Source organism: Temnothorax nylanderi, unplaced genomic scaffold, assembly GCF_030848795.1.
Source record: "Temnothorax nylanderi isolate EJ_2023f unplaced genomic scaffold, tnyl_v1.0 TNYL_tig0011_pilon, whole genome shotgun sequence".
NCBI lineage: Eukaryota > Metazoa > Arthropoda > Insecta > Hymenoptera > Formicidae > Temnothorax > Temnothorax nylanderi.
The window spans coordinates 1,897,519-1,921,907 of record NW_027249073.1 but is presented as its reverse complement, the minus strand read 5'-3'; the positions used below and the strand labels follow the sequence as shown (position 1 = coordinate 1,921,907).

At 41.9% G+C, this 24,389-nt stretch overlaps 4 protein-coding genes and 1 long non-coding RNA gene across 6 annotated transcripts in view; 4 read left to right on the top strand and 1 right to left on the bottom strand.

Moving 5' to 3' along the window:
- Positions 1–47: 47 nt before the first annotated feature.
- Positions 48–898, top strand: LOC139767691 (uncharacterized). The gene is made up of 2 exons (XR_011717202.1): positions 48–253; positions 528–898. It is a non-coding gene; the product is annotated as an uncharacterized lncRNA (long non-coding RNA).
- Positions 899–976: 78 nt separating this feature from the next.
- On the bottom strand, positions 977–9,623 carry LOC139767689 (zinc finger-containing ubiquitin peptidase 1). 2 transcript variants are annotated; one of them, XM_071697237.1, is made up of 9 exons: positions 8,800–9,623; positions 6,998–7,243; positions 4,694–4,971; positions 4,311–4,614; positions 3,774–4,204; positions 3,280–3,682; positions 3,082–3,209; positions 2,773–2,996; positions 977–2,677 (listed from the first exon to the last, which is right to left on the bottom strand). In XM_071697237.1, the coding sequence occupies exons 2-9, from the start codon at positions 7,201–7,203 to the stop codon at positions 2,633–2,635; spliced, it is 2,019 nt and encodes a 672-aa protein (XP_071553338.1). In that variant the 5' UTR covers positions 7,204–7,243; positions 8,800–9,623; the 3' UTR covers positions 977–2,632. The 2 variants fall into 2 exon arrangements, with proteins under 2 accessions (XP_071553338.1, XP_071553339.1); XM_071697238.1 differs by lacking the exons at positions 6,998–7,243; positions 8,800–9,623 and adding an exon at positions 5,136–5,428.
- LOC139767690 (BUB3-interacting and GLEBS motif-containing protein ZNF207-like) lies at positions 5,543–6,764 on the top strand. Its single transcript, XM_071697239.1, has 2 exons — positions 5,543–5,913; positions 5,989–6,764. The coding sequence occupies exons 1-2, from the start codon at positions 5,824–5,826 to the stop codon at positions 6,211–6,213; spliced, it is 315 nt and encodes a 104-aa protein (XP_071553340.1). The 5' UTR covers positions 5,543–5,823; the 3' UTR covers positions 6,214–6,764.
- Reck (reversion-inducing-cysteine-rich protein with kazal motifs) overlaps positions 5,926–24,389 on the top strand; it is a 37,553-nt gene continuing 19,089 nt past the window's right edge. The window contains exon 1 of the mRNA XM_071697236.1: positions 5,926–6,012. The gene's annotated coding sequence lies outside the window, so the exon portion shown is untranslated. The remainder of the gene's footprint in view (positions 6,013–24,389) is intronic.
- LOC139767750 (uncharacterized) lies at positions 13,266–22,645 on the top strand. The gene is made up of 3 exons (XM_071697355.1): positions 13,266–13,907; positions 17,499–17,987; positions 18,724–22,645. The coding sequence occupies exons 2-3, from the start codon at positions 17,678–17,680 to the stop codon at positions 19,305–19,307; spliced, it is 894 nt and encodes a 297-aa protein (XP_071553456.1). The 5' UTR covers positions 13,266–13,907; positions 17,499–17,677; the 3' UTR covers positions 19,308–22,645.

The following is a 24,389-nucleotide window of genomic DNA, read 5'->3' as shown; positions in this document are numbered from 1 at the left end:
ACCTGCTGCCGCCATCTGTTCATAAAAATATGAGTCACTAATGACGACAATGAATACCTACATGGGATAAATTCTTCCATAGTTTGATATATTATAATTGGAATTGCATGGTATTTGGGTTTACGCCGGAGTTTCTTCTTTAATTAATAAAAATGGGTAACGCTTCAGCGAAAGTAGAAGCGAAGCCGGAAGAAAAGAAGAAACTGAAACCATGCTGCGCCTGTCCTGAAACCAAGAAGGCGAGAGACGCATGGTATGTAATATAATTTAAGTAACATTTACCGAATGTGCGATATAGGTTAGAAATGTTTCTATCTCATTTCGTGTTGAACAAAATTTTTTAATTAATACTTTAATTAATAATACAGTCATTCGATAGTTGTGTATATTCTATTTTAAGGTTGTGCGTAAAATTATGTATAATCAAAGAAAATTAATATTTACTTTTTTTGTGAAGTATTATTTTATACATAAAATATTTTAAATCATATAGTTATGTCTAATTTATAACTCTGATTTTTATTCAGTATTATAGAAAAGGGCGAGGAAAATTGTGGCGACCTCATAGAAGCGCATAAAACTTGTATGCGATCAATGGGATTTAACATATAGAAGAGTAATAAATATTTTGACACCAAAGGCATCTTTGTCGCAAAGAGCATACTCGTCAATGGATCTTGAAGTCTCAGGTTATACATGTTTATATGTATATGTCTTTGTAAATAATTTTCTTCTTAGACTTGATAAAGAATAAAGTATTATGTAAAGCTACAATAGAGTTTAAATCTGAATAAATTGATTTTATTCTGAATGAGCTTCGAGGAATATGAAATAGACTGTTATGATGTAACTATATGTAAGAAATAAAAAAAAAAATCATACTCGTCTTTTCCAACAAGATTTATCGGTCTTAAATATCCCAGCACTATTTGCATTCATTAGAATAGGACGAGAGAGATCAAGGAGTGAAGCCATATTGGGAATTCTAACAAAGCATATATTTTAATTTGATGTGTGGCTAATGCAAAGGTTTTACTCTTGCATAACAATTCCACAGCTTGGTTTCCCTGAACACTCCAAATAATGAACAGATTCTTAAATCGATATATGGCGAAATCTTCAGTACTATAGTTGTAATTTATCGGTTTTTTCTTTGACAGTTTTTACAGCCAGTCAATAATGTAAATAATGTTATTGCGACGTGGTCCTACTGGGCTGAAAAACAAACTTACATTTGACTGGTGCACCATAAATACCGAAGCTATAAAACAACGGCGCGACGTCCTCGCGAGGCATCGCGTCCTCGTAGAATGATCGCAAATATATTTTTTTAACTATAATAAATAGATCTTAGATATATCAGTACAATTTATGAAATATGATAAGAGAGTAATAATAAGAATTTTTAATAACTCACATAATCGTCGAGTGTATAATATAAATAACAAGTAAATGGACTTTTTTTTTCATCTATCTTCTCGTTCACAGCATTGCGTTGGACTTACGAGCTATTACATAAGTAGCCTAAAGTCGTTTGGATATAATTAAATATAATATTTTTAATTAATATGAAAGTAGTTGTACTTTATGTGTGGGCAAGTGAAATTCGATATAACGGAGTGTGCAGATGTGTAATATATATGTGTGTGTATGTGTGTATGTATATATAGTATATAATATATATAATATATGAAAATGCGATTTTTGTTGTCACTTTTGCAGACACTCCAGATTCTTTCATAGAAGCGTTTTAGCAATCAAAATGCGTCAAAGAATATCTTTCGTATTGTTATATAAAATTTGTCGTAAGGTATACACCGTACGGCTCTCGGCACTTTTTATATTGACTAAAAGTCGACAACGCTTTGATGGTAATCTTTGTCACAGATTGTAGGATTGTAGAACGAGACAAGTGCTGGGAACACCGTGTTGATTCTGGAGCGTTTCCAAGAGTGTGTTCGTTAGACGTAGGTGAATGATCAGCGTCGTATTGATAACAGCATCACAGCTACGAAAAAGTCTCGTTTTCCAAGCTCTGCCACGGCTTTTTCGATGGTGCAACCGATCGGTACAAGACGATTGGTCGACTAAGGATTAGCACAGCCTGTTCGGTGCGACGAAAATTGAGCAGAACATTTTGGACAAGAAATGACGGTCGATTTAACGCTATCTTCCCACGAGGGCCTTTCGCCCCTGTTTCGATCTGATAATTTTCTTCGCGGAAATTTACGCGCACGTAGTACGACAAATTTTCATTTAAGATTAAGGACTTTCTCCGTTCGGAAAAAAATTACGTACGTGTTTAAAACGACAATCGCGACGCGACGAAGAGCCATCTTTTGATATTTAAATATTAGCTCCGCAAAATTGTCCACCGCGTTACAGGCTTCGCGCGGGCACAACGATTCAAGAAGTCAGTCCATCGTTAACGGCTAGAGAGATGCAAGAATATATTGTTAAATAATATGATCTGCAACTATGTATAATATGCTACAATGGAGTAAGTCTGCTAGCGATAGAAGAACATAGGACATCACGGTCACGTAACTTCAAGGATGTCGGATAAGATTGGTTTGAGGCAGTAGTCTATAGTCTTTGCCCGAGGCTTGATCATTTCTCGGACCAGCAACTCTCACCTGTCTTGAGGAACTCGCATTGATCGTAATACTTTACTTTGCTGAAAAAAAAAAGAAGAAATACGAGAAGTGAAATAGACGCGTCGTGCGTAATATTAATAAATAAAGGGGCTATTTAAAGACGTCTATATATTACCTGGTACTGCGCTTCTGTATCCATGGTACCGGTTACAGCCACAACTTGATACTGTCTGGCCTTCATTGCCGCGGTGGACTTCCGCACGAGTCTCATCGCGCCGGGCGCGCTACTCGTGCTATTGAAATACGTCATTTGCGCCGGACTATGACTCGGATCCAGCACCAGCATGGTTATGGAGCCGTCCCTTAGCTGTTCCACACCCATGATCGTTCTGCTATGCCCTGAATTTATTAACGTTGAGTGTGTTAGCTTGGCTCTAACTTCTGAAAGATACAAGATGAAAGATACTTTTGGAAAACCGTTTACCTTGATGTTGAAGATAAAGAGGTGGCTTGAATTCTTCACATCGTTGAAAGTATTGCAGGACCCAGTTGAACAACTCGGGATGGCCGCCATCCGCGCTGGTAGGTCTATGAAAGTCCACCAGCTGACACCTGTACGAAGTCAGGGAGAGAAAAGTGTGCGTCGTATGACTTGGCGACCGATCGCGATCATGGAACTTACTTTATCCTCAAACTAGACAGCAGCGTGAATACCTCCGTGGCGCCGATCCACTTCCTAGTGTTAACGAGTTTACCGCCGAGCTGCTCCGCACCCTGAATATCAAAGCCCTGCGCCCACGCCCATTCGATCATCTTCTGCAATCTTGAGATCGATGGCATAGAGCTGCGCAGGGGATTCTCCGTGGAGCTGTTCCCGTCGGCCCCGGAGCTCCACGCTTTGTAAACTAGATCGTTGTAGCCTGTGTGCTGCAAGAGAGACGAGATTAGCATCTGCATGTTTCTGTAACCGCAGCCCCAGCCCTTATCGCCGTAAGTCGATGCGTAATGGTCCACAGTGGAACACATCCAGGTATTTACTACGTTACTGCAAGCCTGACTAATGGCTCGTACTTTCGGGACCAGCCCTGCAAGAGAATAAATAATGTTGCCAAGATTCTTGGACAGAGCTAGACTCTTTTTGCGCACAAGACATTGTAAATCGTACTTTGTACTTACCGCGTGTACAAGAACTGCCGTCGTCGATACCGCTACTCTCGGCGGCTCTTAGCTCGGAGGCTCTCTCGAAGAAATCTGCCACCGTCATCTCGCCCGCATACACAGCCCGCTGCATATTGGTGACACTCTGTTCTCTAAAGTTACCCTGATTATCCATACCGTACTGCGCTCTCAGCATCTCGAATTCGCGCTGTTCGCGCAGTTTTCTCACTTCCTTTTCTCTCCTCTCCATATCCTTCGCTAGGAGACGATCGGTCGACAAGTCCGGCGTCACGGGCGACGGCGTGCTCTTCTTGCTGAAGTGCTCTTCGATGTGTGCCATTAGGTCGTCATTATTTTTAAATAATGTACTAAGACATACTGGACAGGCAGGCGTAGAGTCACTACCGACGGTAGCCGTATCGGATTGCGAGCTGGTTCCGTTTGCGGGGCTAACGAAAATAAATAATCGTTTAATTCATTTATCGTATAGTTGCGCTATTAATTCACTGTTATCTCGTAACGCTACGTTAAATATCGCAAGTGGATGCGTCGTACCTAAGTATATCTTTGTGCTCGATATTGACATGTAACTCAAGATCAGAAGAATTCGGAAACGACGTAACGCAAAGGGGGCAGTTGAAGACTCCGTCCCGCGACGGCGGTGAGTCCGGCGGGAAGGACGGTGAGGTGAGATCAAAGTGTTGGCGATTGATATGCTCTTCCAGCCTCAGCGGACTGTCGGAACTGTACGGGCACATCGGGCACTCCTGCACTGGAAGTTTCGGGGAAGCGTGCGAGCGCAGTTGCAGATTTAGGCCTGAACGCAGCGGTGAACCTTGACCCGCCGCACCTTCCAGCACTGAACAAGAGGAAGCCGTGCGTTAATTTACATTCGTATTCTCACATCGAGTACGGTCTAAACAGGGTGTATCCGTTACCCGCATTGGCATTGTTACTGTTGTTATTGTTGTTATTGTTATTCACGTTGGGATTCGCCACTTGGACATCCGGCTTCCTCGACGACAACTGCTGCTGCTGCTGCTGTTGTTGCTGCTGCTTGACCCGCTGCCCCAGAGAGCTGCAGCCCCAGCCGTTCTGCAGATGAGGTGGTCGCAGAGACATGGACGGCGAGAGTGCCCGGCACTCGTCCCGTCTGTTGTGCTCGTCCATCAGCGAGTCGTCGTCGATAAACGCCATCAAATCATTCTCCGGGGTGCTGCAAGTATACAAACAACAGGGTCAGCGTCGATCTTTGTTCACTGGAGCAATAGAGCGTGCAAAACAATATTTATGCACGAGCGCGCACAGATACGAGTGTCGCGAACGCTGTGCCAAGTACTGTCCAAGTACTGCGTCTGTGTATTATAAAATTTGTATTACATTTCAGTCAACAAATCCCTCTCGCGCTCCTTGGCGCGCTGTCGCTTCTTCGCCATTTGCCACATGAACAATTTCAGCGGTTTCAATCCAGCTTCGCCAACCCGTTTATCTCGCCTAGGTGGATTCTGCAACCTCCTCAGATCCGTGCGAGTACACCTATACATGTTTTGTTGACGATATGACGATACGCTGTTGACTGGTACTGTTCAAATTGGTGTCGACTGTCGTGCTGACAACTGACAGGTGACAGGCACCTTTATATCGTTCGGTCCAGTCATCTGGCTTGTTATGGCGGGAAATTAAATGCCGGTGACGTTACCGGTAATTTACTGACGGAAACTTCGTTACCGATTATTTTCACAGCAATTTACTGCGCGTCGGTAAATATAAATTTATACGCGACAGTCACACCAAAATAAACGATATCGATTGGTGGTGACATCTGACATCTCGTTTATTTCGGAAGTTTCGGGAGTCATTCTTTTCGGTGTGTGTCGTGTGTGTGTTTAGAATTATGCATAATTAAAAATGTTTTGCATTATCGGTTTTCGCGTGAGTGCGTGTGTGCGTGTGTGGATGATTACCGCGCCGACGTTCTCCTGCGCCGCGTATATTACTTGGCACGTCGAGGATCATTTTGCGGAGCAGAGTCACCACCGAAGTAGCGACAAAGTAGTCTGGCGGGAAGATGGGCCGCAAGAAGAAGAAGCAGTCGAGTGCTGGCTGGTACTGCAACCGTGAATTCGAGGACGAGAAGATCCTCATTCAACGTCGGAAAGTAAAGCACTTGAAATGTCATATCTGTCACGAGAAACTATACACTGGACCAGGGCTTAGCGTACATTGTATGCAGGTACACAAGGAGGCGATAGACAAGGTACCGAATTCATTGCCTAATCGTAGCAATATCGAGATAGAGATTTATGGAATGGAGGGCATACCACCGAATGACGCAAAGGAGCACGAGAGACAGCGAAACGGTGGGAGACCTGAAAAGGCGAAACCCGAGGGTCTGTTAGGTTCTGCCAGGTGCGATATGTCTGGTATGGCGGGCGGTCTACCCGGGATGCGATTTTAGCTGATCGGAGATGTCGCAATTAAAAGCGACACATGCGAATAAATCTGGTCCCGGGCTAAACATAGATATTTCCAGGCGAGTTTTACGTTCAATAGGATTAATTAAGCTAAACAACATCAATTAGACATATTCTTCTAACTACACGTTCTTCCAATACATTCTTTTAACTATATATCTTCTACATTATTGAGATTGAATTCTTATCGAGACATTCTGAGTTTTCGAGTTTTTGGAAATATAAATTTCTTTTTACTTGCAATATAACTGATCTGTTTTATTATTATCACTTTTGTTTATTATTAGAAGAAAAGAGGATAAAGCCAGACAGGAAATTGAACGCCGTGACTGCCTTTTTATAACAGGCACGTTGCAGAATCGAAATAAGAATCATGGTTTGATTGACATTAGTAAAATCTTCAGTGTATTAACTTTCTAATAGTAATTTGATATGATTTTTAATCTGATAATTTTTAATATGACCATAATACTTTTCGTGAAAATAAAATTTAGTTTAATTAACCTTCTCGATATCCCACTTTTTTATGATATAAACAACATTATAAATGTAATAATAATAATAATAATAATACGAGTCAAAAGAAATTTATATTTTAATTAATCTACTCGATATCTCACTTATTTATGATATTAACAACATTATATAAATGTGATAATACGAGTTGAAAGAAATTTATATTTCCATCCTCTAATATCAGAGAGATGCAACGTGTAAGAAGCACAATTAGAAAGAACAGTGATACTCTATCCGTTCCGTCTAACACACCTCGGAGTCAGGTAATCCAAGTGAGCGCTGTTGACGTGGACCAGCATCTCCGTGGGCGAGATCTCGCCCAGGTCGCAGAACGGGCAGTTGGCGGCGCCCTGGAGATGGTACTGCACCATGTGCGAGCGCATCTCCTCGTCGTTGAAGCCCTCCAGGCCGCAGATCTCGCACGTGTAGTTCATCTCCGGCGGTTTGCTGGACGCCATTTTCAGGGTGTCCGTGGTAGCGGCTTCCTCCTTTCGGATCCTTTTGCCAGAAGATTCAGTCAGAACATCATTAAGGGAAGCGCGGGAGGATTTACTCACACCGCCGGGTCATAAATTTAGCACCGGTTAATCGCGCTACGCGACGACGCGAGTAACTGGGATTAATTCGACGTTTCCGTAGTAAATAATGCAGGGATACAACGGCGGGTCGGGTAACGCAATCCTTGTGTAAATACCGTTTATTTACACCGGAAGCTTTTCATTAATTATGTTGATAGAGACAGAAAATAATAAATTTTATGCGGCGCGTATCGTAACGCACGCAAACCGTAAAAGTAAAAAATAGTAATTAATTTATATACGTTTATAAAATACTTTCGTATAATTTATATATTCGTAACTATATAAGTAATATTAATCTTCATGATATCAACGTGCGTATTAATACTAATTAAGTAAAAAATAAATAAAATAATTATATAATATGATAAGAACTGTTGCCATTTATTCTAATCGTAATTACTTTTCTTCTCTTGGTTTTAACTACTTATTCCCATCGATTCCCCAAGAACGAAAAAAAAGTTAGAAAACGCTTCCACGACGACCAACGCAACGAGGGTGAGGTCGCGAGTCGTGATTTCCAGATTCATTAACGACACGATGGGTTAGCACGCGCCGAGAGTTTACGATGGATAATTTGACGTTATGCGCGCGATTTCGATTAGTCTTTTCCGATAATCGATACGACCTCAGGATATCTTATGGCGAACAAATTGACGACTTGCGGACAATCCGCTCGTATTTTCCGGAAACAATTCCGCCGGAAATCGACGTTAATTAGCTGATTAAATTAATAAAACGAACTTGAACTGTCGAATCTTCTTTTGTGCACTCTAACTGGAATAGCGAATATCGAAGATTAAATTTAATTAAATTGAATAGAACGGTAAATCGTCAGATTGAACTGATCAACACGCACTATTTGACACTAAAATCGGTATAATTTATTAACTCCGGAAACACAATTAGAGAAGCACTCGTTCCAACAAACTCTTCTTATCTTCTAAAAATGGTCTACAGTGGTATCTTCTGAAATACGAACACCCGAGAAATTTCACCGAGGTGACATCGTTCGATTTTCTCCACGTTTCCCTTTTTCCTCGGAAGCGCGATCGAACAGGGGGCGGGGAAAAAGAGTATCCCTTTCGACGACCGTGAAACCAAGTTCGACACGATGCGCTGGCTACATAGTAATTACATATCGAATTACAATTAATTATTCTCGTTTCAGACTCTTTCCCGAGAGAAGAGAACTCTTTTCCCTTTGATCGGTGTTTCGAACATCGCAATTGATACGGATTAAATTTAAACACGGCAATTGATACGGATCGAAATTGATACGCGTCGAGATGATCTGCAGCATCTGATCTACGGTGTCACCGTGATCGACTCCAATTAATCGCGCTCACTGCAGTGTAATTAACTCGGAGCGATCGACGGCCGGACCTGGATCCGCGAAACCGCGTTCCCTCCCGAGGGGCACCGTCGTCCGTTCACTCGAATCAAAAACGCTGCACGTAAGGATTTCTCTCTCACCTCCGGCAAGCTCTTTACCCCCGCAGAGCGGCACGGCTATCAGCCCCGCGTCTAATGCCGTATCGCGACGTCGGAGCGGCGGCGAGTCAATCGATGGACTCTCGCCAGCCGAAGGCCAGCAGGAAGTCCGAGTCCGAGGCAGCCCATAACTCGTTCCCCCGCGGCCGAGATGGAAGACCGATTCTCTTCGCGATCAACGGCGTCGTCGTCGACGGGCAACGAGGGACGAGACGCATGTAACGTCGCCGCCGTCTCGCGACGGCGGCGGCGGCGGCGGCGGCGGCGGCGGCGGCGGCGGCGGCGACGGCGGTGGCGGATGAAGGACGAGAGGGGGAGGCGTCGCGACTCTTTTTATTTGCTCGCCCCCGGCGAAACTAGGCCACCGAGTGACTCGTGCGAGAAAACGGCTGTCGTTGGGTTGGGTTGACCCATTTCCGGGTCCCTTGCACCGGCGAGTACGCACGCACTCGGAAGCCGAAACGCCGCCGGGCACCCTTCCTTCCTTCCTTCCTTCCTTCCTCGCGGGCGCTCTTCCGCGCGATACTTCCGCTCCGCTCACACGCTCGCTTCACTCACCGAACTGTCGGATCGATCATTCGCGCTTTTCCTCGTGGTAGGCCCGCGCGCTCGTCCCGCGGCAGCAGGACCGACCGAAGGCCCTAACGCGCCGCCCCGTCGCTCGGCTCCATATGACAGCCACCGCAGGCAGTTCCGTCCGTCGGTCTGTTCCGTCCGAACGATTTTCACGACTCGCTTCCCCTCGCGCGCAGGGGGTAGCAGAGGGTACCCGCCACCCGCTGCATGGTCGCTCGCGGAGCGCGACCCGCTCGGACGCCACCCCCGACGACGCTCCCAGCGCCGCTTGGCACCCCTTTCGAGTACGCCGTCGGTAACGACCCGATGCCCCGTTTCAAGGGTGGTTTATGAGAAACCCGACGCGCGGTACCGGCGAAGCTATCGATCGTATAATTCTAATTACCATAGCAATACTTACAATATCAGATGCACAGAAAAAAGAGAAGATTTCAAGATTTCCACAGAAACTAAAGATATTTTTAAATCAAAATGTTCTTCTTTTCTGTGTACATATCTGTACCTTAGAGATAAAGAATTGTATCTCTACTTTTTGTAAAAATGGAATTGATTTACTTTTTCTAATAATATACCAGGATTGCAGGAGCTTAAATTGTATAATGATAAAGGCTCTGATGAGACCATTATTACTAGTTCTCAAGGTACAATGTTTAAAAAAAAGTCGTATTGGAAATTTGCGTAGAAATAATTAACTTTAAACCCTGTTTTCTCTAAATTTATATAACGGTAGAGATACGATTCTTTACTTCTAAGGTACAAATATATATTGTTAGAAATAAATGAAGGACGTACAAAAAAAAAGAATATGTTACAATATAACTGATAGCAAATTTGATTTTAACACGAGTTCGATCTACATTGGATCCAATGTTTGTGTGAGTAGGCTGATCCAAATTATTTCAAATATTATTCCGTTTTATTCCGTTTAATATAGAAAGTGCGGGATGTGTAATACGTGACACTTTTCCCGAATACTTTCTAAATAGAAAGACAATTGTAACGGGATAACGCGCGTGCGTCTCAACCGGCGCGCTCATCGTCGCGCGTTCCAATTCCTCTGATCGTCGTCGTATTGTCTTTCCATGCTCGAACTCGTAATGACAGGTCGGCGCGTAAGAAAAGGGCCGCGGCGAGGCCCGGCATTATCCAAATAGCAGAACGCGACGCGATTGTGTCTCCACGTTGTCGCATTTACAGTCTCCACGTCTCGGACGGATGGTTGGCGCGTCGCCCGCTATTATCTTCCGCGGCGCGACTTCGCACAAACGGCCGGGGGTGCGTCGCGACGCATCGGGATTCCGCACGCGACCGCGACACATTCGCGCGCGATGGAATTCGATTTCTCACGGTGCAGCGACGCCCGTTCGTCGCTTCATCGACATGCAGTCGACGACGCCAACCGCGACGGTCGCGAGATACCGACGTTCAACGAACCGTTTACCCCCTTCGCCTCTGGTCAGTCGCCCCCTCTTTTCCCTCGTAACAAATAGATCCCGAGGGGGAAATTATCTGACAATGAATCCAATTTTCTTCCAAATCGAATACCCTCTTAATTTTATGTTATAAGAATTCTGAATAGTAACGTGATCTTGAGTTATAATAAATATATTATAAAGGAGACCGGGGCTAAAAGGTCTACGGGGTAAGTACGTCAAATCAAATATCTCGGAATCTGTATATTGTGCGAACTCGCTATTAACATTGTAAACGCTGCTTATGGTACCCATGTGACCAACGGAGTTTCGGCAGGTTACTTGCCGTGTTATGATTTTTACGAGGGTAAACGTGTTTTCGGAAGGTGAAAGTGAAATTTTCTGCGCGTGGAAATTTTGTAATATCTGCAATAATATTTGCTCTCCAAATCTCGAAGTACGTGATTATAAAGAGTAATGCACGCTGAACACGAATCCAGTGTAGTTTTTTCATTATCGTTGATGTCTAATATTTCATGGGCGATCAAACCTGAAACTTGTGTTTGGGGCTAATCGGTCTACAAGCACCCGGGGCTAATCGGGCTAATCTCGTCACTGTGGCGCGCCGGGCGCACGACTTCAGCTGACTTCAGCTCACGGCGATTTCAGGTTAGGTTTCCCTCGAGCGTGATTCTGTCTTCCCTTGCACGTGCGTCAGTTTGTATAGGAGGGAAATGGTACGCACGTATCGTCGCAAAACGGGTGTTTTGGCCGACCGAAAAGATGGCGGACCGTTGTTTTCGAGATCGCTCGCGCTCACGGCACGTCAGCGAGGTACGGCGAGGCACGGCACGGCTCTGAGATCCCGCGAATTCCGCGCGAGAGTTGACATGCCGCGCGCGCGGTAGATCGTCCCGGCCGCGGTAGATCGTCGTTGTTGGTCGTTGTGTCAGTGACAGTCGCGCGTGCGACCGCGTCCAGCATTCGCCGCATCGTCTCGGCGTCATTGTCGCCGCCGTTGTAGTGGTGGTGGTGTCGGTGGTGGTCATTGTCGTCGTCGTCGTCGTCGTCGTCGTGGTGGTGGTCGTGGCCGTCGTCGTGGTGGTCGTGGCCGTCGTCGTCGTCGTCGTCGTCGTCGTCGTCGTCGTCGTCGTCGGCGCGTCGAGGAATCGGCGCGAGGACGCCGTCGAGTCGGTAAAATGGTCGCGCTCCACCGCGAGCTTTTCTAACCCCCCCCCTGTCGCTATTTATCGCTCCCCCGCGAGAAACGCGGCTTGGTTAGGTTGCTCGCTGATCCTATGGCACCGGAACGCCGTCACGCGTGTTCCCCGTGGTTGCCCGCGTTGACAATGTGACGTGCCGTTGGGGAGTTTACGATTTGGTTAACCTCTGTATTCACGTGCCTAAATTGTTTTATGGAATAGGTAAAACAATTATTTTTTAATAATGTTTCGCATAAAAATTTTAAATAAATTTTTATATTTTTCTCTTAAAAAACAATTCTTAAAATATATCCTGTCATTTTTCAGGATTAGATGTACGTATATGTATTGAAAATGCAGTGTGACCGATTAGCCCCGGGGGAGGGGGGGGGGGTGGCCGATTAGTACCGGCATTTTTGAGATTTCAATTTTTCCACCGTTGTCGTTTTTGCTCTATACCGGTTAAACAAAGCGACGTAGATAAAAATTTCCTAAATAAATTTTGTAGCTAAAGGTTCACTCTTTACAGTGGTATACCACATTTAACTAAAATTATTTATTTTGTTGTTAAAAATCGGCACCGAAAAAAAACAGACTGTTTAGCCCCGGTTTCCCCTACTGTTAAATATTAAAGGATAAAAAAAGGATAAAAAACCTTGAGTTAAATAAAATTTTGTTATTTTTAACTGCCATATGTCGAAATTTAATAAAACTAATATTGTTTTAGTTAAGTTTATTGAGTAGGAGCAGTGGCGACCTATAGGAATGGTTAAAAATGACTTAAATTGAGTTATAATTTGACACTGCGAATTTAACAGTGTACAATATATTTGCATAATATGCACATTATGCACATCACATTTCTAATATTCTTTAACCTTCTATTCTTACGTATTTTTTAAAATTCATTCTATTTCTCGCTTACCCTTGACAGTAACATTTTTATTTCAATGAAACATTTTTCTCTAAAACAGTCCCTTTAGAAGCTTTATTATTTAGTTGGCGAGCAAGAGAAAAATTACGTGACAATCGGCGACGATGACTTTCTTGCATTGATCCGGGATGAATCAAAATTTACGTCTCGCTCGTCTCGCCCGCTAGATGCATACGACGCCATCCAATTAGCCGATGCGTCTGCACGAAGATAATTAATAACCATTCCGAGTACTTGAGCGAGTTAAATCGAGTCCGGCGAAGTCCGCGTTGCCGTTCTGTTCCCGGTATTAGAACGTTCCGATATGTACAAAGAACGTTATCGAGAATGTTTGTCTAAAGGGAATGTAGAATATATATCTTATTTCAAAAATTTTGGATTGCCGCGCTACATTAAGGCCGGATGCGTTGAAGAGGGAGCCGCCGCTGCCCTCGAGTCGGTTCGCTACCGACGAGAGACGTGATAGGACGTGTAAATCACGTTTTGCGAATTCAGAAATATATTCCTCAAAAGTACTCGTGTGTATTCTCTTCCGCCTAGGAATCCTGCCATCCTAACGCCCATATCCTACAAATCAGAAGTGGGATTTACGAGAGATTGCACGGGAATTACGCGAGAGGAACGAATTACGTGTAACGGCAGTGCGTGTGTGCGAGAACGAAGACGTCGTTCGAGCACTGCGTGGTAGCACGATCGGCAGATGCATTTATGGACTGTGTGCTAGCATCGTGTCGAAGTGGGCCGAATTTATGATTAATCGGGGTCTGTCGATCCTGTGGACGAAAGACATTAAGTTACGAGACGGGGAAGTGACTGAAGGGGCTCTTCGTGTGTCGAAAGCCATTGGCGGTTATTGTCCGCCATTTTGAGTGTGTGTGTGTGTGTGTGTGCGAGAACGAAGATGTCGTTCGAGAACTTTCGTGCAGCGCGACATATCTGCAGAGCTTTTCCGGTGATAAGTCACAGGTCGGTAATATCGGAAGCACCTTGGCCAGAGGAGTGAGAGATCGGGGTCCTGTGAACTTGGCACACCATACCTAAAAATCTTCAATTTTTTTTAGAGTTCTGACTTTCTTTTGAATAGTTCTAGAGTTTTATATAAGCATTTTAAATAGTTCCGATTAGAGGGCCTCTAGATACGAGGGGCGCAAACTGATTGACTTGAAATTGCTGCACAAAAGAATAAAGCATGCAACATGGCGATCAATACCCAGTAAACACAAAGTAACAATAATATAATTGTTATATTATAATTTTCCACTCAATAATATAACTGTAATATAACATACGAAGACAGAATATGTTTGTATCGATTTGTGTCGCTTGCTGAAAAAAATAAGATATGTATACAGGGTGGGAGAAAAGTATGGAAACCCCGAAAAATCTCGAAAACTATAAGTTTTACAGAAAAATGTTTCAGACAAAAGTTGTTTGGTTTCGAGGGGGCCATAAGATGGTACCATTGGTTTGACCTTGGATGGTCGTTTAAAGCTCACGTAAACAACACCTTTAATTTCTTAAATGGAAACCCCTATTTTTCAATGCATATTCTTGTAGCTAATCTCGAGAGCTTTTCAAAACACTATAATAAAGTATTTTTTCATTAAGAACTTTTGGAATTATGAGGCTTGAAAGTTCTAGTATTTTGACATAAAATACAAAATATCTTGTAAAACATTAAGTTTTCGGTAATGTTACCTTAATACTTTTATGCACAGAATAATGAGACGAATCAATTGGTATGAAAAAAAGACATAGTTGCTTTTAAGAAAAAGTATGCAGATGCGTGTTGCAAATTACATATTTTTTCTTAAAGGAACTGTGCCTTTTTTTTATACCAATTGATTCGTCTCATTATTCTGTGCATAAAAGTATTAAGGTAACATTACCGAAAACTTAATGTTTTACAAGATATTTTGTATTTTATGTCAAAATACTAGAACTTTCAAGCCTCATAATTCCAAAAGTTCTTAATGAAAAAATACTTTATTATAGTGTTTTGAAAAGCTCTCGAGATTAGCTACAAGAATATGCATTGAAAAATAGGGGTTTCCATTTAAGAAATTAAAGGTGTCGTTTACGTGAGCTTTAAACGACCATCCAAGGTCAAACCAATGATACCATCTTATGACCCCCTCGAAACCAAACAACTTTTGTCTGAAACATTTTTCTGTAAAACTTATAGTTTTCGAGATTTTTCAGGGTTTCCATACTTTTCTCCCACCCCGTATATGTAAGATATAAATAAAGACAAAATTGACAAAATATAAATATATATAAATATATATATTTATTACAAAATAAAATATTACAAACATTAGAAAATGTTTAGATTGCACCTTTTCAGGAGATTACTTTCTAACAATAAATCAGATGATTTATAATTCACTGCTTGACCATTTAATTTGTTCGTGGTATTCTTGATTTTTCGTTCAGACTTTCTATGTCCCTATTAATATAAAATAATCATATTATTTAAAAATATTTTCAAAAATACATAAATAGATATTAAACAAGTTCAAATCATGTTAGACAAAATCTAATACAAACAAAAATTTACCTCTTCCTTTTTCCTCAATCTTTTTTGTCGTATCGTTTTCAATTTATATAGCAAAAAATATATTTTTCTCGTAAACTTGCGGTTATGCCTGTCATACTGTCATCTTTTTATGGGCTGACGTTATGCAAGTATGTGCTTATGAAAAGAATAAAGCATGCAATTCACGCGAGCCAATCAGCACTTAGATCAACTATTGCGCCCCTCGTATCTAGAGGCCCTCTAGTTCCGATGATTAAATACAAAAAAATCGAATTTGAAAATATGGTGCGCTAAGTTCACGCAGCGCACCAAATCATGAAAATCAATTATTTCTTCGGAGTTCTGGTTTGTTTTACAATAGTTCTACAGTTCTATATCAAATATATCAATAGTTCTAGCAATTAGAAGCAAAAAATCGATTTCTGAAAATTCAGTGCCCAAACTGTAACACCTATCTAAGAAAGGTAACAGTTCCGACCGAATCGTATTTTTGTGACATTTCACGTAGTTTTGCAAGAAATTTTAATCACTTTCCAGTAATGCAATTATTTTAAAAAAAAATTTTTATTTCAGAAAAATTTTTTTACACGTTCTAGCCGATCTGATAAGAGTTCTGCGTAGCGTTCCCTAAGTTATACAAAAAAGTTATATAAGTTTAGTCTGTGAAATAATTATTTTTCAAGTTTTCGCTGCTTTTAACATTTAAAAATCAACTTTTCGACGATTTTTGACAGTTCTGTGAGTTTTATTATAATTATCCTGTAGTTCTGAACGTATTTTAACATTTTCCAAAGAGTTCTAGTGATAAAAATTATGTGATAATTTTTTAAACAATTTTTTCTTTTAAGAAAGTCGCATTTACGGGTTTCTAGGTGTGGCGCTAGCGGATTTTCGACAGTTCTGTGAATTTTATTACAATTATATTGTAGTTCTGAACGTATTCTAACATTTTCCGAAGAGTTCTGGCGATAAGCATTATTTATTCATTTTTTAAACAATTTTTTCTCTTAAGAAAGCCGCATTTACGGGTTTCTAGGTGTGGCGATGGCGGATTTTAGACAGTTCTGTGAGTTTTATTACAATTATATTGTAGTTCTGAACGTATTCTAACATTTTCCGAAGAGTTCCGGCAATAAGCATTATTTATTCATTTTTTAAACAATTTTTTCTCTTAAGAAAGCCGCATTTACGAGTTTCTAGGTGTGGCGCTGGCGGATTTTCGACAGTTCTGTGAGTTTTATTATAATTATCTTGTAGTTATGAACGTATTCTAACATTTTTCGAAGAGTTCCGGCGATAAGCATTATTTATTCATTTTTTAAACAATTTTTCAATAAAAATTATCACATAATTTTTATCACTAGAACTCTTTGGAAAATGTTAAAATACGTTCAGAACTACAGGATAATTATAATAAAACTCACAGAACTGTCAAAAATCGTCGAAAAGTTGATTTTTAAATGTTAAAAGCAGCGAAAACTTGAAAAATAATTATTTCACAGACTAAACTTATATAACTTTTTTGTAGAACTTAGGGAACGCTACGCAGAACTCTTATCAGATCGGCTAGAACGTGTAAAAAAATTTTTCTGAAATGAAAATTTTTTATGTGTTAAATATAGTTTTTATTTTAAAATAATTGCATTACTGGAAAGTGATTAAAATTTCTTGCAAAACTACGTGAAATGTCACAAAAATACGATCCGGTCGGAACTGTTACCTTTCTTAGATAGGTGTTACAGTTTGGGCACTGGATTTTCAGAAATCGATTTTTTGCTTCTAATTACTAGAACTATTGATATATTTGATATAGAACTGTAGAACTATTGTAAAACAAACTAGAACTCCGAAGAAATAATTAATTTTCATGATTTGGTGCGCTGCGTGAACTTAGCGCACCATATTTTCAAATTCGATTTTTTTGTATTTAATCATCGGAACTATTTAAAATGCTTATATAGAACTCTAGAACTATTCAAAAAAAAGTCAGAACTCTAAACAAAATTGAAGATTTTTAGGTATGGTGTGCCAAGTTCACAGGACCAGAGATCGGTAACTCTGCGGTGTGAGACAGTTGTTGTGACAGCTGAGACTTTAGGTTACGTTGACGGTGTTCGATCTTTATGAGCACGCGATTGACAATTATAGTGGTTACGAAGTAATTTACGGAAAATAGAAACGGTATTTGCCAAATACGATGGAGGCAGCGAGTCGGTTTACGATGTCTCAACTTAAAGAAAAACTGAGAGAACGTAACCTGTCGACTGCAGGAGTGAAGGCTGACTTAATAAAACGCTTGATGGAAGCGGATCCTGACGGGAATTGGATGAGCGTAGATGACCTTACGGGTGAAGAAGAACGAAGAGATGCTCAACTTCAACTGGAACGTGACAGAGCGGAATTGGAAGTTATAAGATATAGACGAGAAATCGAGTTGGCAATGGCAGCAATCGCAGCAATCCAGAGAATCGGGGATATCCTTAGCAACGAGAGGCAATTATGGCGAGGCGAATGAGTGACGTACAGCGAGCGGAGGCACCAGCGTCGCCACAGCTGCGTGCGGATGTCAAAGGTATAGGAGATTTGCTTGGCGAATTCGATGGAACAAATCGCTATTTTAAAGATTGGGAGAAGCAAGTCCGATTGGTTAGTCTTTTTTGGCACAATTCGTCTACAGACGATTCCGAGTCTCGACATCGAACTCGCGAAACTCATGTTCGACCGTTAGACGCCGTGCCGTCGTAAGCGGTGAGATCCCGACGACGGGCAGAGGCGCCGTACGGCAAACCGGGCTCGTGCGACGACCGGCCCGCGAGGACCGGCCGCATAGTAGTGTGTCACATTGTTTTGAGCCTTTCGACTCACGAGACTCCTAGAGATATCATTGCCACCTTTGACTAGAGAGGATACGGCCTTAGAGGCGTTCAGGCATAATCCCACGGATGGTAGCTTCGCACCACCGGCCGCTCGACCGAGTACGTGAACCAAATGTCCGAACCTGCGGTTCCTCTCGTACTGAGCAGGATTACTATCGCAATGACTGGTCATCAGTAGGGTAAAACTAACTTGTCTCACGACGGTCTAAGGATTGGAAGAGGCTTTTTTCGGTCGACGACGCTATTATGAAGATAATTATCAGCTCTAAACTTAAGGGAAAAGCGGACCGATGGTTTCGCTCAAAATCGGAGTATACAGAGATGACGTTGCATGCATTGCTTTCAGCGATGAAAGACGGATTCGACTAAAGACCAAGTAAAGTGGATCGTCTTAAGAAGTTCGAATCGAGAGTGTGGCAGCCGAATGAATCGTTCAATAATTACTATCACAAAAAACTTATTTTGGGTAATTTAGTGCCAATTGAAGAAGATGACTTACTGGACTACTTAACGGAAGGAATACTTGATAAAACGTTACGGAATCAGGCGCGCATGCAGAACTTTGAATCAGTGAAAGATTTGCTGAACGGGTTCCGCAAAATTTCCCTTTCGCATCGTGTTAAAAAGGACTTGCCACAAGGGGAGAAATCAAGTGCAGACAAGTCGGTGGAAAAGACGAAATCTGAAGTCAAGGTACAGAAGACAGCCGGGAAAGAAGAGATCAGTGAACGATTTATGAAATGTTACAATTGTAACAAATTAGGGCACATTTCGAAAGACTGTCCAAAACCGAAGAGAGAACGTGGATCTTGCTACAATTGTGGCAATACGGAGCACTTAGCGAAGGATGTCCGGGTAAGGAACCGAAGGAAGCGAAGGAGAAGTCACCGGTCGCCAACGTGTACGAGGACCCGAAGGAAGAAACCAATGTCGAGCATAGAAAGATTGTGACATATGAGATAAAAGACTAGTTTACGGCGAGTATTGTGCTTGGATACGCTTCTCGATACAGGTAGCCCAATTAGTTTTGTTAAAGAACGGTTTATAGATAAACAAAGACTTCTTCCATTAGATGCATCAGATCGCGAATACTGCGGGTGTAAAAAGGTGCCATTAGAGTTTTTAGGTAAAGTTTATATGACGGTTTTTATTGATGATATTGCTAAAGAGAATATTAGAATTTATGTTGCGCCAGAAGATACGTCAGTGACACCAGCTTTGTTAGGTAGAGATGTACTGCACAAATTCGGTATTAAGTTATGTTGCCGATGGACGGAAATGCTTGGCGAGAAAATGATATTAATGCAATCGAAGTCGGAGATGATTCGGTTGATGAGTTACAGATAAACCCTGAAATACCTTACGAAACGAAAGTGGAGCTAAAACAAATTTTTCGGAAATTATTCGTAGAATATCCAAGGCCTTCTGAGCCAAAAATAAAAGATAAGTTGAAATTACGATTTAATAATCCGCAGCCGTTTTATTGTACTCCGCGCAGACTTTCTTATGATAGAATAGAAAAACTTAGGGTGATTCTAAATGAGTTATTAGAGAAAGGGTATATATACGACATAGTGACTCTTGAGTTCACATCGCCTATAGTTTTAGTAGAAAAAAAACGGACAATTGCGTATGTGTGTGGATTACAGATTCCTTAATAAAGTTTTAGCGCGAGATAATTTCCCTCTTCCTCTCATCGAGGATCAATTAGTAATTGCGAGGAATAAGAAATACTTTACAGTACTGGATCTGAAAGACGGCTTCCACCATATTCCGGTTGAGGAAGAATTAAATACACGTCATTTGTTACTCCATTAGGTCAGTTCGAATGGGTAAGAATGCCTTTTGGGTTAAAAACGGGACCACCGAAATTCCAGCGCTTTATATATAGAATTTCATCAGTACTTAGTCAGTGTTATCGCTTATGTATAGCAATCTACATGGACGATATATTAATAGCGACTGAGACTATTGAACAGCACTTAGAGATCCTGGGAAAAGTATTTAAGATTCTTTCAGAAAACCTATTGGAGTTACGAATCGACAAATGCTATTTTCTTCAGACTGAAATAGAATACCTGGGGTATATGATTTCGGAGCGGGGTGTAAAGCCAACGCGGAGGGGTATTAAGGCCGTCGAGAAGTTTCCGATTCCTACAAGTATACGGGACGTTCGTAGTTTTATTGGACTTTGTTCCTATTTCAGAAAATTTATAGAACATTTTGCGTCTATTGCCAAACCCCTTCATGATCTGACGAAAGCAAATACGACGTTTCAATTCGGAGAAAAAGAGTTTGACGCATTTAATATTCTTAAGGCCAAACTTACGGAAGCCCCGATCTTAGCGGTTTATAATCCAAACGACCCAACCGAGTTGCACTGTGATGCAAGTTCATTGAGTTACGGAGCGGTTCTTACGCAAAAGAAAGCAGATGGTAAGATGCACCCAATATTCTATTATTCTAAGCGAACGACTGAAAGTGAATCGAAACTTCACAGTTTTGAACTCGAGACTCTCGCGATAATTTACGCTTTGGAATGATTCCGAATTTATCTTTAAGGATTAAAATTTAAAATTATGACTGATTGTAACGCTGTCACTATGATACTAAAAAAGAAAGATGTAAATCGTAGGATCGAAAGGTGGGCAATTGCATTGCTTGATTATGATTATGAGCTAGAATATCGAGCGGGTACGCGTATGCGTCACGTAGATGCTCTTAGTAGAGCCATCGGAATTATAGAGGAAAACCCGTTTGAATGGAATATTGCGATATGTCAGGGACAAGATCCCAAAATTGTAGAGATTTGTAATAAGCTTGAAAAATCCGAAGACAAGTTTTATGAAATGAGGAACGGGTTAGTGTATCGTAAGTACGGTAACAAGATATTGTTTTATGTTCCGGAACAAATGGAAAGAAATGTTCTGTATAAATACCACGATGAGTTAGGACATGTAGGTACTGAGAAGTCCGCTTAAGCGATACTTGAAAACTGTTGGTTCCCGAAGCTACGTGTGAAGGTAAATTGTCATGTTAAGAATTGCCTCAAGTGCATCGCGTTTTCTCCGGTTAGCGGGAAGGTCGAAGGATTTATACACTCTATTCCGAAAGGAAATGTCCCTTTTAGTACCGTTCATGTTGATCATCTGGGACCAATAGATAAACAGCGGTTGATTAAACAACATCTGTTAGTAGTAGTGGATTCTTTTACAAAGTTTGTGAAACTTTACCCGACTAAAACGACCTCTAGTAAAGAGGCAATTAATTGTCTTCAGTTATATTTTGAGCATTATTCGCGGCCGAGAGTTATGATTACGGATAGAGGTACCTGTTTTACGAGTTCGGAGTTCAAAGACTTCGTGAACGACAATGGAGTTGAACATATTAAGATCGCGTTAGGTTCACCTCAGGCTAATGGCCAGGTTGAGAGGGTCAACCGGACCTTGACTCCCATGTTAGCTAAACTATCTGACAACTCAGCGGGCAAGTACTGGTACAAAATTTGTTCCGATGCTGAGTATGCATTAAATAACTCTGTAAGTAAATCTACGGGGGAAACGCCGAGTCAATTATTGTTTGGTATAAAACAGCGTGCGAAATCGGCCGATAGTCTATGCGAATATTTACAAAGCGAAAGTGGGCCAGAACGATTAGATATTGATAAGATTCGAGAGCGTGCATCTGATAGAATCCTACGATCGCAAATGTATAACAAAGAATACGCCGACGGAAAACGTAAAGAAGCGCATAAGTACTTAGTAGGCGATCTAGTTTCAATCAAGAACTTTGATAGTTCGGCCGGAGTGTCACAGAAACTTAAACCTGTATTTAAAGGACCGTATAAAATAGCGGAGCAGCTTGGTAACGACAGGTATACCATCACCGATGTAGACGGATTCCAGAATACCCTGCGACCCTACCGTGGTATTTAGCAAGCCGTAAATCTGAGACCATGGTGTCAAATGGAAGATGCAAAGATCTTATCCTAGTTTAGTGAGATATAAGTTCAGTTCCTGTTAGAAGTAAGACTCAGTTTTAGTTATGTACCAAAGACAGTTCTATAATTTTAAGACAAAAGTTATTTTGCCGGGACGGCAATATAGTCAGATATGGCCGAATGTAGAATATATATCTTATTTCAAAAATTTTGGATTGCCGCGCTACATTAAGGCCGGATGCGTTGAAGAGGGAGCCGCTGCCCTCGAGTCGGTTCGCTACCGACGAGAGACGTGATAGGACGTGTAAATCACGTTTTGCGAATTCAGAAATATATTCCTCAAAAGTAATCGTGTGTATTCTCTTCCGCCCAGGAATCCTGCCATCCGACCGCCCATATCCTACAGGAATGAATAGACAGGCTAAATGGATGTAACGAGGAAACGAAAATCTAATATTGTGATAAAATTTCATTGTATTACAATATTAAATATTAACAATAAATCTAAGCCGATGTTAACGCGCAAAAATTATCTATTTCTTTAATTATTTTATTTCATGCGCAATTAATTAATGGCATTCCCCGCTGTTTCGCGTAAAGTTACGGGAATACAGAAGCGGAAAGGAAACGCAAAATTGCACCGACATGTGCAAACCTCTCGTTAGCGTCGAAGTCGCGACGAGAGGTTCGTGAGCGACGCCAGTTAATATCGCGGTCTCGCTTCACAAATTAGCTGCATCCTCCCGCGCAGAATAAAGATCCTTATGGTATCCTCGTTCGACGAGGTTGAACCGGTATGCATTTGCGGCGACTCTCCGATCGCGTTCGCCGTTCGGCGATCGGCAAAACTGGTTTCCCCGGAATTGGCATTCGCAAACGGATTTTTTGGTAAGACGCTCTCTCTCTCTCTCTCGAATCTCGCCAAATAATTGAGATGCATCCTCGCATCTTTCCTCGATGTCTCTAGCGAGCGATAACGTAAACGGGAATCGATGGAATTTCGATGAACCCGGGCAAACTTTGAGCGAGCACATCGAAAACAGAACAAATTCAATTGAGACCTGAAAGCCATCATTAAATAATTAATTATTTATGTACCGTAATTTCGGTAAGCAAGTCACCGACAGTAATTTTCAGTTTGACGGTTGAGCTCTCGCGGCTAATTTAATCATTCGGTTTCGAGAGCGGACATCGCCGGAGGACTACATTCTTACGCGTACCAATCGCCGATCGCCGCGAGCGAGATGACTGATTTGTGCGTCGTTACTTGTCGTTGTTAATTATCTATGCGCGACAGTAGTGTGGATACTCAGATAAGGTAGTCCCACACCGGTAGCACGTCGGAGGTCCGCTCGAGCTGCGGTCCAGCAGCGACGTTTGAATATTTATACGATCATGCGCGATTAACATAGCGGACGTGTCTTGGGAGAGCTTCGATCGCGTAACCGGTCGTGCGTTTGCTTTACGTGACTGCTAGATGTCGAGAACAGACGTTGAGACTGCATTTATATTATCGTCTCGGAATCCCAAGAGGATGACGGACGGCGAGAAAAATGTTGGAGTATCGAGCCCGGTACCAAGAACATTCGGTATACAAGCATAAATAAATCTCGCTACAAAAAATGTTCCTGTTACGTGAATCGATCGGACAGTATTACGTTGAGGATATATTAATCGAAAAAATGAAAAAAAAAGTGGTACTCGTAGCTGGGTCAGCGGAATGTAACTGTGCATTTTAAACTTAATTTACTTCAAATTAGTGGGTTAACACATTTTTGCATAACACCCGCCAATTGTGCAACGCACGCAAATGACACACCGCGCTGCCGTTATTTACATCGGTGTAGTAGAATAACGGCCTCCCCCCTTTAAAGGGACAGAATGCAAGGGGGAGGGAGAAAAGGAGAGAGACAAGATTAAAAGGGGAGCGAGGAAGAGAAGGATACTAAGGACCGGTCGTTCGCTACCCACGTGCGGATTGAAGGCGATTTATCGGCGGAATAAATTAATAAATTACGGCCGCTCCGAGAGAATCCGCTCCGATCAGTCAATCAAATATCCGAAGACGATGGCGAACGTGTTTTCGGACACCC

Coding starts and splice junctions, on each gene's coding strand:
- LOC139767750 (XM_071697355.1), top strand. CDS start 17,678: ATGGAGGCAGCGAGTCGGTTTACGATGTCTCAACTTAAAGAAAAACTG. Junction 17,988..18,723: donor CGAGAGGCAATTATGGCGAG/GCGAATGAGTGA, acceptor ACGGATTCGACT/AAAGACCAAGTAAAGTGGAT.
- LOC139767689 (XM_071697237.1), bottom strand. CDS start 7,203: ATGGCGTCCAGCAAACCGCCGGAGATGAACTACACGTGCGAGATCTGC. Junction 4,205..4,310: donor GAGCACAAAGATATACTTAG/GTACGACGCATC, acceptor TATTTTCGTTAG/CCCCGCAAACGGAACCAGCT. Junction 3,683..3,773: donor CGGCAGTTCTTGTACACGCG/GTAAGTACAAAG, acceptor ATTCTCTTGCAG/GGCTGGTCCCGAAAGTACGA.
- LOC139767690 (XM_071697239.1), top strand. CDS start 5,824: ATGGGCCGCAAGAAGAAGAAGCAGTCGAGTGCTGGCTGGTACTGCAAC. Junction 5,914..5,988: donor TCCTCATTCAACGTCGGAAA/GTAAAGCACTTG, acceptor CATTGTATGCAG/GTACACAAGGAGGCGATAGA.